The 16,968-nt window shown below is 42.5% G+C and overlaps 1 protein-coding gene and 1 pseudogene across 3 annotated transcripts in view; both read right to left on the bottom strand.

Annotated features, from left to right (window-relative positions):
- The window catches only part of CHFR (checkpoint with forkhead and ring finger domains), a 70,967-nt gene that overhangs the window by 44,569 nt on the left and 9,430 nt on the right, over nucleotides 1-16,968 (bottom strand). Inside the window, exons 1-3 of one of the 3 annotated variants that reach the window (XM_077875060.1) lie at nucleotides 16,441-16,716; nucleotides 8,263-8,355; nucleotides 6,839-7,066 (exon numbers count right to left, since the gene is read on the bottom strand). In XM_077875060.1, coding sequence (XP_077731186.1) covers nucleotides 6,839-7,004 — 166 coding nt within the window. In that variant the 5' untranslated portion in view covers nucleotides 7,005-7,066; nucleotides 8,263-8,355; nucleotides 16,441-16,716. Of the gene's footprint in view, nucleotides 1-6,838; nucleotides 7,067-8,262; nucleotides 8,356-14,698; nucleotides 14,755-16,440; nucleotides 16,717-16,968 lie in introns of those variants that run through there. The other 2 variants (XM_077875062.1, XM_077875063.1) reach the window with 2 other exon arrangements.
- On the bottom strand, nucleotides 4,627-6,843 carry LOC144299653 (uncharacterized; annotated as a pseudogene).

Below are 16,968 nucleotides of genomic sequence, written 5' to 3'. Positions count from 1 at the left end.
AATTAGAAATGTAGAGGCTCTCCAGATGATACTATTTTAGATCACAGAGGGTCACTCCTTTTTTATCTCAGAAAGATAATATACAGACTGTGCACTTTAATCCAATCAGAGATTAAGTTGAGTTGGGGTTGAGTTGCAGGTTTATCACTGAGACATAACTCACACGCAGTAAATGCATGTATTTAAAAAGTGTAGTTTGAGGAGTTATAATAAATATACATACAACTGTCTCCAACACCCAATCAAGAGATAAACTATTTCCAGGGCACCTGGCTGTTTCAGTCAGTAGAGTGTGTACAAGTCTTAATCTCAGGGTCATGAGCTCAAGCCCCACATTGGGTGTAGACGTTACTTTAAAAAAAAATCTTTTATAAGAGATAATTTTTAAATGCCTCAAAGTACTACAACTTAAAAATTTTTGCATTTACTAAAATAAATGATTTTGCCCTTGTTATTACTGTAAGTTACATCAATAGGATTTTATTATTATTTTTAAAAGTAATTTCTTACCCAATGTGGAGCTCAAACTCACCACCCCAAAATCAAGAATTTCTTGCTCCTATGACTAAACCAGCCAGGTGTCCCCATCAATTGGCTTTGAAATATTCATTAAAATGTGCATTTCTGGGATAAATGCCACTTGGTTACTATATTATTTTTCTATATTGCTAATATTTGCTAATTATGATATGCTAATACTTCATTTGGGATTTCTGAATCTATATTCTTTAACTGGCCTGTAATTATCTTTTTTAATATCCTTGGCCCAGTTTCAGTATCAGGGCTCTGCTGGCCTTACAAAATGAGCTAGGAAGTCTTTCTTACTCCTCTATTTTCTGAGTTTGTGTAGGACTGTTTTTTTGAGAGGAGGGGCAGAGGAAGAAGTATCTTAAGCAGACTCAGGGCTGAGTGCAGACACGGGGCTCAATCTTGGGACCCTGAGATCATGACTTGAGCCAACACAGAGTTGGGCACCCAACTGACTGAGCCACCCAAGCACCCTGGGATTGGTATTGTTCTAACAAATTATTTCATGGATTGGAAATATCCACTGAATTTTTCTTCATGGCAAGGTGAATTCAGGATATGTATTAGAATACAGAGCCATGTATTTCATCTTGTATCAGTTTAGTAAGTTATGTTTCTCAAACATTTGTCCATTTCATCTAAGTTGTAAAACATATTAGAATAAGTCTGTTTGTTACATTCGTTTATTACCTTTTAATATCTACAGGATCTGTAAAGAATATTCCTCTATCATCCCTGCTATGAGTAATTTGAGTTTCTATTTTTTTTTAAAGATCTTATTTATTTATTCATGAGAGACAGAGAGAGAGAGAGGCAGAGACCTGGCAGAGGGAGAAGCAGGCTCTATGCAAGGAGCCCAACGTAGGACTTGATCCTGAGACCCTGGGATCTGAAGCTGAAGGCAGACGCTGAAGGCAGCCGCTCAACCACTGAGCCACCCCAGCGTCCCTCCTACACTTTACTTTGGATTTAACTTTTTTAATCTGATCTTTCTGAAGCTCTATAGGCAGAGGCTGAAATCATTCCTATCAGACATTCCTTCTTTTTTCATTTAAATATTAAGAGCTCTGTTTTCCTTTCACAAAGCTTTAGCCGCCTCTCTTGAACTGTGATTTTTTTTTATCATAGTCCAAATTACCTTATTCCCTTTTTATCTCTTCCTCATTTTATGTGTTATTTACAAGTATATTGCCTTAATTTTATGACATCATAGATGGTCTATATTTGTGAATGTTTTATGGACACTTGAAAAAAATGTGCATTCTGCAGATTTTATGTGGTGAGGCTTATAATGTCAATTAGACTGTGTGTGTTCATAAGATTTCCCCAATACTTTATATCCTTCTTGGCTTAAGAAAAAAAGATTTTATTTATTTGAGAGCGAGAGAGAGCACACTTGAGTGGGGGAGGAGCAGACTCCCCTCTGAGCACAGAGCCCAAGAAAGGGCTCAGTCCCAGGACTCTGAGATCATGACCTGAGTTGAAGTCAGATGCTTAACTGAGTGAGCGTGCCACCAAAGTGACTTTTCTTGATCTCATGATCTATGAATTAAATTATAAAACAAAACCTCACCAATGTTCCAATTCAAAATAAAAAAATAGGGAAGGAAAACTTGTTGAAACACAGCAAAAATATACATATCTGTACTCACCATAAAACTTTGATTTTTTTAAATAACATTTTTCTGGGGGTGCTTGGGTGGCTCGGTAAATTGAGTATCTGCCTTCAGCTCAGGTCATGGTCTTGGGGTTCTGGAATTGGCCCCGCATTAGGCTCCCTGCTCAGCGGGGAGCCTGCCTCTCCCTCTCTCTTTCTGTCTGCTGCTCCCCCTGCTTGTGTCTGCACTCTCCCTCTCTCTCATGATGTCAAATAAATAAATAGAAAAAAAAAACCCCAAACAACCAAAAAAACCTTTTTTTCTGCCATTACATTTTCCATATTACATTGCCATTAGCAAGCTAGCAAGCTATTGGTGGGTCAAGGTTCTTTACTTATGGGGAAACCCGAATCTTCATTACTGAAGATTGAATTTCTTAAAAAAAAAAAAAAAAACTTTATTTATTTATTCATGAGAGACACGCAGAGAGAGGCAGAGACACAGGCAGAGGGAGAAGCAGGCTCCACGCAGGGAGCCCGACATAGGACTCGATTCTGGGTCTCCAGGATCAGGCCCTGGGCTGAAGGCGGCACCAAACCACTGAGCCACTGGGGCTGCCCAGAAGACTGAATTTCTAATAGTCCTATCCTTATTGGGGTGCTTTGGTCTCCCACTGAAACTCAAAATCAAACATGGAAATACTAAAAGGCTTCTCTGTGAATCTGTTGGGCTCCATATAGAGTTCACCTGACCCCTAATGTGAACCAGCAATTCCTTAGTTTTGTGGATTAAAACTCCAGCAGTAATAGTAACCTTCTCTGATTGTTGATTTGCTGACACAAGACCCTCAGAACAGCATTGAGCATCTGTTGTGCTTCACAGGAGACTTCTTGCCCTGAGGATTAAGCCCTCCGACCAGGAGGATCCCAAGGTCACAAGGACAGAGAACAGAAAGTGCATGTGAATAAGTACTCACAGCTCCACCTCACCATCCTTTTTGCCTCTCATCTCTCCTACTGCCTCTTTAACCAAATGCCCCTAAGTTTGATCAGCTTTACTTAGAGTAGCTGTTGTGCTCAAGGCTGGACCCTGATTGGTAAGCCAGACAAGCTCTCACATGATGCTTCAGAATAATGAAGACCTCTTCATCTGGGCTATGTGAGAAATTTAGGGTCAAGGTCATCCCCACAAAGCAATACTTTGCTAATCTAGGTCCTAACTTTAATTTTGACACAACTCCATATACAAATAACATTTGCTTTTGGATATGCAATGTAAAGACCACTGTCCACAGGTCTCCCTTTCTCTGATGAAAACAGTCATTTTTCTGTAATCTGAATGTTATAATCATTCAAGAAAGGATTCTAACATTGTCAGGCTTTGCCAAGGAGAGGAAGTACTAAAAATTCTAAACAGAGGTAGGGTAACATTTCTAATAGATGGTTTCAGCAAAGACAAGTTTCTTGTGTTGGCAACACAAGAAAATCACACATTTAGGGAGTTATGCAAACTTCTGAATTTCACCAACATTCAACAAAGGATTTTGGCATTTTCAAGACATTATTTTAAAATTTAACTTATGTTTAGCATATTTATTTATTTTTAAGATTTTATTTATTTGAGAAAAAGAGCATGCATGACAGAGCATGAGCAGGGGAGAGGCATAGAGGGAGAGGGAGAAGCTCAGCAGGGAGTCTGATGTGGGGCTTGATTCCAGATCCCCAGTATCATGACCTGAGACAAAGGCAGACACTCAATCAACTGAGCCACCCAGGTGTCCCTTTATTTTTTTTAAGAATATTTATTTGAGATTGAGTGAAAGAGAGAAAGAACAGGTGAGCAGGGTGGACGGGGGAGCAGGAGGAGAAGCACACTCCCCATTGAGCAGGGAACCTGATGTGGGACTCGATCTCAGGACCCTGGGATCATGACCTGAGCAAAAGGGAGAGGCTTAACTGACTGAGCCACCCTGGTGCCCCTAAGTTTGGCATATTTAAAAGCAAGATGATAACGTGTGCATTGCAATGTTTCTTGTACATTGAGTTTTGTTTTGTTTTTGTTTTTTTTACAAAGTAGCCTGATTTCTTTTTTTTTTTTTTTTTTTAATTTTTTTTATTTATTTATGATAGTTACAGAGAGAGAGAGAGGCAGAGACACAGGCAGAGGGAGAAGCAGGCTCCATGCACCGGGAGCCCGATGTGGGATTCGATCCCGGGTCTCCAGGATCGCGCCCTGGGCCAAAGGCAGGCGCCAAACCGCTGCGCCACCCAGGGATCCCCAGTAGCCTGATTTCTAAAGCCTCACCTGCACAAGATGTCTGAATCAAATATATGGTTTTTAAAAAGTATAGTGGGTTTGCTCTAATTATCTGGAAAGTTCTTTAGGAAAACATTAAAATATTGACACAGAGAACAGTATTACTTCATGTCTCATCATATTAACCTAAAATTCAGTTTCTTGGCTCTGCAGAGAAAACCCACCGAAAAATGACAGGACAGTGTGCTTTTGGGTCTTTTATTTTTACAACCCCATTTCTCACATAGGTAGATGATGAGCAGTACAATTCAGAGCTTTTCGTTTGTTCACTCAGTCATATGTTAACGTCTGTTCTTGCCTTTGCATGTTTAACATGAACAACAATTCTGTATATTAACTGTTGACTCAGAAGAGGCAGGAGATTATTGAAAGATTCCAGCTTCTATTGTAAGATAGAGCCCAGTAGGAGTTCTCAAACTCATTTACATGTGCAAAAAAATATCTGGCAATATAACTTTAAACTATTTGTTAAATAATAAATATATCATTTGGCCCAGCTTATCCTCTATATTATGGTACAAGACAAACAATATATACATTGTGTAGCACTATTTATAGATGCCATGCTGTAAATATGACATACATCATATTGACAGATTAATCTCACATATGCTATGAAAATATATGAATTTATAACATGTAGCCATACTCAGGAATATGTGCCCTATATTTCTCTGAAGCAAGAGGCCTTTTACTTGGCTATCATGATTACAAACATACATACAGAGATACATATCTTTAAAATTTTGCATGCTTATCACTTAAAATTGAATAATCTTTTCTTTAAGATGTAATACCAGAGTTGGAAACATTTTTAAAAAACATTTACATCGGGGATTCCTGAATGGCTCAGTGGTTTAGGGCCTGCATTCAGTTCAGGGTGTGATCCTGGAGTCCAGGGATCGAGCCCCGCATCGGGTTTCCTGCGTGGAGCCTGCTTCTCCCTCAGCCTCCGTCTCTGCCTCTCTCTGTGTGTCTCTCATGAATAAATAAATAAAGTCTTAAAAAAAAAAAAACATTTACATGGACACATTTTTCTATATTCTTTTAAATCATTATTTTTGTCCTCAATATGAATACCTTGATGTACAACAGGACTAAACCATTTGCTGGATGCTTTTGTCTACAAAAGCACATTCACTGTACATCGAGGCTCACTCTCCCATTGGGCATCCTGTTGTTTAAGTAGAACTTCCTGCCAAAGACTTTTCTACACTCCTGGCAGAGAATTTCTATAAACAAGTTTTTGGATATAGAGAGAAGTGTGATTATTTTCTTAAAAGTTTCTCATATTCACTATATTCCTAGGGTTTGTGTTCTATGTGAGTTCTCGGATATATTATGAGGTATTATTTCTGGGAGAAGGCTTTCCCACATGTACTGCATCTGTAGGGCTTCTCTCCTATGTGAGTTCACTGATGTATAATCAGTTGCGACTTCCAAATAAATGCTTTTGTACATTCATTACATCTGTAGGATTTTTCTCCTGAATGGGTTTTCTGATGTCTAATGAGGAATGACTTCCCACTGATAGCTTTCCCACATTCACTACATCTATATGGTTTCTCTCCTGAATGAATTCTTTGATGCTTAATGAGACTTGACTTCTCTCTGAAGGCTTTCCCACATTCACCACATTTATTGGCCTTTTCATCTATATGGGTTCTCTTATGAGCAATAAGTTGTGATTTCCCACTAAAGGCTTTCCCACAGTCACCACAGGCATAGGGTTTCTCTCCTGTGTGACTTCACTGATGAATGATGAGCTGTGATGTCTGAGAGAAGACTTTGCTACAGTCACTGCATTCATCGGGTTTCTCTCCTGTGTGAGTTCTCTGATGTATAAGGAGATGCGACTTCCCAGAGAATGCCTTACCACACTCACATCCACAAAGTTTTTCTCCTGAGTGAATTGTCTGATGTGCAACATGGTATGACTTCTGGGAAAAGGCTTTGCCACATTCACTGCATTTAAATGGTTTCTCTCCTGTGTGTGTTCTCTGATGTACAATGAGTCGTGACTTTTTTTTTTTTTTGTATATGTGCTGCCGAAGCGAGCACCGAGTCGTGACTTCTTGCTGATGATTTTTCCACATTTGTTACATTCATAGTATTAATTAATCTAATGTGAATTTTTTCATGTTTGGTATAGGGGAAGGATTTCTCATACCCATTGAACTTACCAGCTTTCTTTTTTTAATTTTTTTTTTTTTTTTTACTTATTTATTCATGAGAGACACAGAGAGAGAGAGAGAGAGAGGCAAAGATGCAGGCAGAGGGAGAAGCAGGCTTCATGCAGGGAGCCTGATGTGAGACTCGATCCTGGGTCTCCAGGATCAGGCCCTAGGCCAAAGGCAGACGCCAAACTGTTGAGCCACCCGGCTGCCCAAACTTACCAGCTTTCTTTCTTCCACAATTTCCAGTCTGAGTAAATAAATCTAATGAGTATTTCAGATGTTTTCCATTTGAGACATGCTTATTTGGCATTTGCTTTAAAGGTGGAAGGTTCATGCCAAACTGAAATATTTTTCCACTTGCATTTGTTTCACAGACTTGTTCCATTTTTTAAATCCTGTCATGGAATTCTTGCTGCCATACTTTCTAATCATCAACTTTCCAGTATTCTAGGAAAGAGAATAAAATACATTTTGTGAATTTTTCAGTAACTGTGAACCAGATAAACTAGAACTGCAGAAATCAAAACAAACACCTGTACATGTTTAGGAATTAAAATTATTTTTTTAATTTTTTTTTAATTATGATAGTCGCACAGAGAGAGAGAGAGAGAGGCAGAGACACGGGCAGAGGGAGAAGCTGGCTCCATGCACCGGGAGCCTGATGTGGGATTCGATCCCGGGTCTCCAGGATCACGCCCTGGGCCAAAGGCAGGCGCCAAACTGCTGCACCACCCAGGGATCCCCAGGAATTAAAATTAAATAAAGTGGTTTCATGGAAACTGAGGTAGAAAACCAGCAATAGATAAGGAGAAGAAAAAAACTCCAGACTAAATAGGTTGTTAGAGGCCATGCTATAATAATCTGTCCTAGGCAAAGGTAGGGTTTCATGGAACACACACTCAACTTTAAGACAAGGCCATAAAAAGTTACACTAGAAGGTAGGAAATGATGGCACTAACATTATTCCTTTGGTTGCAGGCAGAGAAAAAGTAAACTGTCATAAAAGAAATCAAGGAGAGAATAGAAGAAATGACTATGGATATACAATAGTAATGTGAGGCCTTTGCCAATGAAAGGGGAAGGAAAATATGTGGGGATTATAACAGAGGTAAAAGTCATATCGAATCCCATGTGTATGAGAAAAGAAAAGGGATCTACCATCAGGATAAGGTTTGTGGGGATCCCTGGGTGGCGCAGCGGTTTAGCGCCTGCCTTTGGCCCAGGGCGCGATCCTGGAGACCTGGGATCGAATCCCACGTCGGGCTCCCGGTGCATGGAGCCTTCTTCTCCCTCTGCCTGTGTCTCTGCCTCTCTCTCTCTCTGTGTGTGACTATCATAAATAAATAAAAATTAAAAAAAAAAAAAAAGGATAAGGTTTGTGGTGTGGAGACGGAAATTAAATGTATGAAGTCTGATGTGAGAAAGAAGGGTGAGCACTACAGCTCACTCTGAAATCAGAGAAAGGAAGGGCAGATTATCCTCATGTGGATAAGTGATATATATACTCCCCGGGTATCCGAGAAGCTCTAATTGATGGTTCTGAGTCACTTCCAAAGGTTCAGTGACTCAAGAATTCTCTAAACAACATTTTGAAGTTGCCCACCCTTTACTCTTGCAGTTGTACCGCCTCACATGTGACTCACCTGGAAAGGTCTGACTTGCTGTATCTTCACCTACTGCCCAGGGCTGCTCTAGCTCCAGTGGGAAGATCACATCTGGTTTGATAAGTTGAATCCCTGTACGTGGAAAATCACATAGGACTTGAGCTCAGGCTCTGAAATGCTTAGCTTCAGAGGCTGTGAATTAGGCCCGTTCATTTCACAAACATTATAAAGACAAAACAGGGCTATGAATTTTTAAATTCTTTTTTTTTAAGATTTTATTTATTTATTCATGAGAGACACAGAGAGACAGAGGCAGAGATACAGGCAGAGGGAGAAGCGGGCTCCATGCAGGGAGCCTGATGTGGGATTTGATCCCAGGACTCCAGGATCGCGCCCTGAGCCGATGGCAGACACTCAACCCCAGAGCCACCAAGGTGTCCCCGAATTTTTAAATTCTTTTTTTTTTTTTTTTTGAATTTTTAAATTCTTAAACGAAAGCCCTACGTTGTCACACACTTCAAAGGTCCCAGTTTTCAGTAAACAAACATGAAAGATGAGTGACTGGGCAGTGGCTCCACACATGAATATGTGTACAAATTCTTCTGAGCAGAGTCCAGGAGCTACTACTCCTGTGTGAAGTACACAGCCACATCCTCGAATGACAAGGATCCCTGAGAGAGCATGTTCCTGTGAAATCTGAAGAAACGTATTTTGGATAATAAAAGAAAGATATAAAGACCCTAGGGTAGGAGCCACTAGTAGCCTTTAGAACAGCTGTGCTCTGCCTTTCCTAATAACTTCAGTTTCACGAGTGGTGCAAATTTGCACAGTCCCAGGAACAAACCCTAATTGTTCTGAGCCAATCCTGAACAGCCCCAGTTCCCTCTGTTTCTCTGTCTCTCTTACATCTAGACTTAGTCCTATGATTATATGCTGGCAGTGGAATCTGAGAAGTATGCAAGTGCCATGTGGGGGAAGCTGTTGCTTCTCTGATAAAAGACAAATACTGAAAGTACCCTCTTCCCTCTCTAGTATTCTCCCTGCTTTTATTTTTTATTATTTTTAAAAAGATTTATTGACTTATTTTAGAAGGAGTAGGGGGAGTGGCACAGGGAGAGGGAGAGAGCCTTAAGCAGATGCTTTGCTGAATGTGGGGCCTGATGTGGGGCCTGATCCCATGACTCTGATATCATGACCTGAGCAGAAACCAAGAGTCAGACACTTAACCGACTAAGCCACCCAAGAGTCCCTCTCCCTGCTTTTAATGCAGACGTTATACTTGGGAGGTGCAGTAGCCACCTTGAGCTGTGAGGAAACATGTGAGTACAGAAAGCCAACTTGTGAAGTATGGCAGAGTAGAACTCTGGAAATATCCTTCGTCCTGTCTGGTACCCCTAAAGTGCTGTGCCAGCCCAGGACTGTCTACTGTCGTGTGTCTTGCAGGAGAAACTTAAATGGCCTTATTATTAGAACTACTATTTGTAAATGAAGTTATTCTCAACTGATACATTTCTTTTGACCATTCTTTTTTTTTTTTAAGATTTTATTATTTGAGAGAGAGAATGAAAGAGAGAGAGAGCCCAAGCAGGGGGAGGGGCAGAGGGAGAGGCAGACACCCCACAGAGCAGGGACCCTGACATGGAGTTTGATCTCAGGACCCTGGGATCATGACCTGAGCCAAAGGCAGACACTCAACTGCTCAGCCACTGAGGTGCCCCAGGTCCAGGAATTTCTAAGCAAAGAAGTGAACACACAAATGATTCCTGACAGTTATTACTCTGCTGGCTTCTGAAGGGACATACCCTCAGCCTGGCCTGAACAGATGGCAATAGAAAAACATGAGATCTTACCCCCAAATTTAAACCACACAAGAAGATGCCCCATCACCAGAAAGAGTCAGCAGACATAATAAAAAGTGGAATTTAACTTCTAAAAACTGGAGAGAACAGAATATTGGACACAAACTATATAACAGGAATGTTAAAACCATCAAAGTAACAATAAGAATAATCAAAAGATGAGAAAGAAACAAGACAATATTTTAAAAATCTAGCAGATTTAGAAAATAGCAAGTATAATAAAAGAAAAATGCCAGGAGTGAGCACTATATTGATTAAACTAAAATAGTCAATGGAGGGGCTGCAGGCAAACAAGGAGCCCAAGGATGCAGGGACCAGAGGGGCGCCTGGCAGGCTACATCAAGGGGCAAGTGACTCCTGATTGCAGGCGCCATGAGTTCATGTCCCTCACAGGGTGTATAGCTTACTTATTATTTTTTTTTTAGCTTACTTATTAAAGTAAATAAATAAATAAAATATTTATAAAAGAGAAAAAGAAGATATGACCTAGAAGATGCTGGCTATAGAGACAAAATGAGACAGGGCTCATTCCTCCACAGAGGGAGCTCCCCAAGGAAGGAATAGGGAGAATACGAAAGAGGAAACATCCCGAGATTAAACAGCTAAGTATTAATGGGACCCAAATTCTTCTCTAAAAGGACAGTGATAGGGGATCCCTGGGTGGCGCAGCGGTTTGGCGCCTGCCTTTGGCCCAGGGCGCGATCCTGGAGACCCGGGATCGAGTCCCACGTCGGGCTCCCGGTCCATGGAGCCTGCTTCTCCCTCTGCCTGCTTCTCCCTCTGCCTGTGTCTTTGCCTCTCTCTCTCTCTCTCTCTCTCTCTCTATCTCTCTGTCTGTGACTATCATAAATAAATAAAAATTTTAAAAAAATCTCTAAAAAAATAAAATAAAAAAAATCTCTAAAAAAATTAAAAAAAATAAAAGGACAGTGATAGCAAGAATAATGATGATGATAATGGCGAATGTGTCACCGTGAAGCTGCAGAAACATTTCCCAGGATGTTAAAGGGAAAGATAAATTATCTACAAAGTAATGAGACTAACCTGACAGATTACTGAACAGCAATGACAGGAACCTTAGGACAGTGAAATCATGTCTTTAAAGCACTGAGAAAATGATCATCAATTGTACAATAACATAAGTATCGTTTAAGAGTGAACACAGAATACAACTTCTACTTCCAAGATGTGTAAGATGCAAAGGGCCCCTGCTCCGGGGAACCAGCCACCACACTTCCCCATAGGGCAAGCAGAGACATCTGCACACAAAGTTCTGACCAATTCAAAGTCAGAACAAAGAAAGCACTTTCTAGGTTGGCAGAGAACTGTGGCAGATGCTACAGCAGGGGCAGGTTTCTGTCTTGCCTGAGGACAGAGGAGCAGGTGACATAGGCCGGGGGGACTTCCCAGGACTGTGGAGAGGTTACCTCAGTTTTGGACAAGGGTGAAGACTGGAGGGCAGAACTGAGATCTGGAGGCACAAACCCAACTTCTATTGCATTCCACTGGAATTTGACCAAGAAAGTGCAGAGGAAAAAAGAAAGGTTCACTTAACCTGCTCTCCCTCTCCTCTGAGGGTTCACACAGCACACGGTGTACCTCAGTAATGAAATCCAGCAACCTTTGTATGAGATTTCTGTCCAGAAAAGATCATTAGAGACACACCACCGAAATTTTTAATGGAGGTTGGTCACATAGGCACCCTTCTACTAAGCAGCTCCCAAAACAAAAGCAGAAGGAGAGCAGGTGTTCACTCTAAGTCATGCTATTTATAGGCCCAGCACCACACTTTTAGGGCACTTTTCACAAGCTGAGTTTCCAGATGCCTGCCTTGAAAATAGGGTTTTCTCAAGACAGCTGACTCAGGGCTATTCTGTTAACTCCCCCATCTGCCCACACACAGTTGGACAACAGAGAAGAACTGCACAGTCCTGCACATTTTTGCAATGCTTAGATTCCAGGAATCTCCCACCACTGAAAACAAGATAGACCAAAGACTGTTCTGAAGAAACTTTACACAGATCTTAGGCATGTGTAATTTTCAACATGTTCTAGTCCTGTAGACATGGCTCTTTTCATACAAGACAGAATTGGGGCACATATTCAGCTCGCTGGTTTAATGATTCCCTATATCATGGTGGTAATCTAATTGTAAGATACGACTCCAGCCAGATCAATCAGTTTAATATGTGAAGTTGTTAAACTCCTGAATGATTTTTGAGGCTGATTAGATATTTCATGTGATCTAGACTTATGCTGATAAGTCAGTTCTCCAGAAAAACAAGAGTCCTGATTTGTAGCATTTGCTAATATCTGTGTCATACGTATTCCTACTGTGGCTGATTTCAAGTAATCAAAGTTTAGTAACTGGTTTGCAAAATTCTTCAGAATTTAACAGTCTTGCAAGTTGGTATGAGCTGGCTCTAACACACTATGGGTAATTTAAAAAACAAAAAACAAAAGAATGATTTCAAGCCAAAACAAGATCTGGATTTTTATATCCTAGCTAGGTTAAAATCTCTAGAAAAAAAAATATTTTTGATTTTGAAACAAATATCTTTTTTTTAAGATTTTATTTATTTATTCACTAGAGACACAGAGGGGGACAGACAGAGACATAGGCAGAGGGAGAGCCCGATGTGAGACCCAATCCTGGGACTCCAGGATCACGCCCTGAGCCGAAAAGCAGACGCCCAACTGCCAAGCCACCCAGGCGTCCCTTGAAATAAATATCTTAATGCAAACAACATTCGCGTCTCAGGCCCTTTTCTTCAACCAGCATGTTGAAACATCTGAAGGAATAAATGAGTTGTTAATAAAACCTGAATGGAAAAAAAAGCTCGATATACTGGCCAAACAGCAGAATGTATCTACTGAAAGAGGATGTTTACAGTGTGTATTACCACACTGATGAACTCTGCAAGAGTAAAGATGAAAAGAAGTCAGATATATTAAAGTTTTTATTTTTTATTTTTATTTTTTAAAGATTTTATTTATTTATTCATGAGAGACACAGAGATATATCTGCAGAGGGAGAAGCAGGCTCCCTGCAAGGAGCCCAGTGTGGGACTTGATTCTGGATTCCAGGATCATGCCCTGAGCCAAAGGCAGACACTCAACCTCTGAGCCACCCAGGCATTCCAAAGAAAAGTTTTTAAACTCAGAGGATAGATCCAAAAATCCATCAAGTACTCCAGAGCTAAAGATAATAAAGGGGAGGAAATAATCAGTAAAATCAAACAAGAAAGTTCCCCAAAGCTGGAGGCAGACAAGAACCTTCCAACTGAACACAATAAAGAATGTGAATAAATATTTTATACCCAGACACATCAATATGGGTACAGAGGGGAAATGCAAATGAACCACAATGGTACTATTTCATATCTACTGGAATGGCCATAATCAGAGAATAAGTGTTGGTGAGGAGGTGGAGAAGTTGAAGCCCTCATATATTGCTGGTGTGATTGTAAAATGAAGCAGTCACTTTAAAAAACGTTTATCATTAGGGCTCCTGGGTGGCAGTTTGTTAAGTGTCCGACTCTTGATTTCAGCTCAGGTCCTGATCTCACAGCCATGGGATCAAGCCCCGGGTCAGGCTCTGTGCTCAGCAGGGAGTCTGCTTTAGATTTTCTCTCTCCCTCTCCCTCTGCTCCACTCCCACCCTGCTTGCTCACCCATGCTCTCTCTGTAAAATAAAAAAGTAAATCTTAAAAAAAGAATATTTTTAAAAAAGTTTACCAGTTCTTCAAAATGTTAAATATAGTTACCACAGGAACCAGCAATTCCATTCCTAGATACATACCTAAGAGAACAGAGAACATATACACAAATGTTCATAGTAGCATTATCCATTATAACCAAAATGTGGAAACAATCCAAATATCTAGAAAATGAGGAACTGATAAAATGTGGTATAGTCACACAACAGAATATTATTTTACAACAAAAGACAACAAAGTAGTAACTCATTCCCCATCTTGAAACTAGGCTACATGAAAGAAGCTAGTCACAAAACACCAGGTAGCGTGCTGTCCCACTGATACGAGATGGGGAGAACGCGCAACTCCAAAGAAACAAAGCATGTTGTAGTGGCCTAGAGCTGGGGTGGGGAGAAATGGGGAATACCTGCTAAGTGTATGAGCTTTCCTTTTAGGAGGATGAAAAATTCTAAAATTAGATTGTGGCTGAACAATTAGATGGTTACGGAAACCTCTAAACTTACTAAAAAAACAGTAAAGTGTTCAGTTGAAATGGTTGAATCGTATGGAACCACAATTGAGGAAATAAATGAATTATTCACCTGAGACTTGGTCATTTTCTGCTACTCTTGGGAAATGGCCAGTAACTGTAGGTTCTGCTCTGTCCTTGTGGACTCTGTGTATCTTCTGGACTCTATCTTAATGCTCAAGTTAAAGGTACCTGGTCAGGATTCTCTTCACCAAGGATCCTTGGTCCTGAGACTTCTTTATCTCAAATAAGTCAGTTAGCTCATGGAAACTGGAATCTGTTCAACCCATTAACAAATTCTCTTTAGCTTGATGCAAATCTCCCTCTCTTGCTGGAAACTCACTTGCATTTAAAGCTCAAAGTAGGTTTCCTATGGACTCTACACATACCTTAACAAAGAGTCAAAATAGTGGAGTATGCAGAAGGAAGCCCGCAACTTTAATAGCAGCATTTCACCAAGCACTCATTCCCTCTGAAAGTGGGGCAGGGAGACAGAAAGTGTGTGTGTGTGTAAAAATTTATAGCCAACAGGAAATAAGAACCTCAATTTCATTTTTACATAAAGGCATGAGTAAAAGAGGAAACTGAATCCAGCAGTTCATGAAACGAACAATTCAGCAGAGTTATTCCTCAAAATACAAGTAGTTTATAATGTTCTTGAGAGTTCTAAATTAGTTAACACATCTAAATACCTTAGAACAATGACTAACACACTGACATTGAGTAAATGCTCATTAGTGCTCTTATTATTACATGGCACGATTATAGAGAAATCAGAAAATACGTATCAGTAACAATTACTTTTTTTTAAAATAATGATTTTATTTATTCATGAGAGACAGAGAGAGAGAGAGAGGCGGAGTCACAGGTAGAGGGAGAAGCAGGCTCCATGCAGGGAGCCCGATGTGGGACTCGATCCCGGTCCCCAGGATCACGCCCCGGGCTGTAGGGCAGCGCTAAACCGCTGAGCCACCCGGGCTGCCCTCAGTAACAATTACTATCGATAACCCCACTACTTCAAGGGTACCTCTCACAGGGTGTAGAAACTATGCTGATATTACAAAAATGTGATCTAAAGTCTTCTTAAAATTTTGAACTGCCTTTTTTTTTTTATTTTTATTTATTTACTCATGAGAGACAGAGAGAGTGAGAGGCAGAGGGAGAAGCAGGCTCCATGCAGGGAGCCTGAGGTCGGACTCGATCCCGGGTCTCCAGGATCACACCCCGGGCTGCAGGCTGCCCCTGAACTGCCTTTTGTGCTATACAGTAAACCCACTTTCAGACCCACAAATATAACCATAGACCTGTGAATATATCGTGTAGGTCACCCAATCAGCTGACACACCTAGTCTTCAATCACTGACCCCCAAGGCCACGCTATCATGAGCCTCAGGGACCTCCCGTCATCCCACAACGTGCTCACCAACCCGACCCTCACCCCCGCCCATCATCTCAGCAAGGTCAGACACTGCTGGCCCATCACCAACTCCCGCAGCCCTGTCACGCACACCAAGTCCCTCACTCCCCTCACACTTATTAGCCCCTATTGGCTTCCTGATGACGCGTCCGATTGTCCCCACAGACTCTCCCCAGTGGTGCAAATCTACCATGTCCCCAGGTATCCCCATGGCCCCCCGACCTCCATCCCCAAGCTACCAAGTCACTCACCCTATAGTTCCCTAGTCACTGTTTTCTCTCTAAAGCAAGCTGTATGCCTGATATGGAGCTCGAACTCAGGACCCCAGCCCGAAGGTCCCAGCTCTCCCGCCCGAGCCAGCCAGCGCCCCAGGGCCTGCTGTAGTCGACCTATCGCCCCGAGTCCGCGCTTGCAGGCCCACAAGCCACTCTCCCCAGGCACCAGCGGGAACCGACAGCCCGCAAGGCCCCCGCGCCTCCCATCCCGAAGTTCGGTGCGAAGTCCTGCGGGAATGTCCCCCAAAGCAGGGCTCCGGAGCCCCCGCAATCCGCAAGCCCCCCGCCCGCCCGGCACCCAGTGTGCCCGGTCGCCGCTGGCTCCCCCAGCCCTGACCTCTGACGTCCACCTTCCGGCACCTTCAGGCCGCGCAGGCCTGCGGGGACCCCCACCACCCGCCGCTACCGCAGACCCCGCACGCCGCGCCCAGCCACTCACCTCACGGCCTCGGCGCTCGGCATCCTCCGCACTCGCCTGCCCTGGCGGCTGCGCTCCATGCGGCAAGACCCTCTACTGCAGTGCTCGGGCCATCGGTTGCCGCCAGGACCTCCGCATTTCCGACCCCAACTGACCGCCCCAGACCGCACTGGCCGCGAGAGCTGCCCCCACCCGCGGAACTGCGCCGGAGTCACCCATCAACCCAGCTGCCGGGACCCGCAGGCCGCCCAGCCCCTACGCTGCGCCGGCCGATTGCCCAAGTGCGCGCTCAGAACTACATTTCCCAGAGTGCCGCTCGCCCCCAGAACTACATCTCCCAGAGGCCTCTGCGGTACGCTCACAGTCGGCTCGGTGGACTTTCCGAGGGTCGGGAGTTGCGGGGGGAGGCGCCCTGGGGTGCGCAAGGCCTAACAAGTGCTGGAGTTCCCGTTGGAGGACCTCTCAGCAAGGCAAAAGCTTGGAGTTTAGCACCATACTCAGGTATGGGCGGAAGGCATTAAGACAGAAAAGGAATGTGGGGCACCTGCC

The sequence above is a fragment of the Canis aureus genome, chromosome 27, assembly GCF_053574225.1.
Source record: "Canis aureus isolate CA01 chromosome 27, VMU_Caureus_v.1.0, whole genome shotgun sequence".
NCBI lineage: Eukaryota > Metazoa > Chordata > Mammalia > Carnivora > Canidae > Canis > Canis aureus.
The sequence above is the reverse complement of the archived record's forward strand: the minus strand, read 5'-3'. Positions and strand labels throughout refer to the sequence as shown.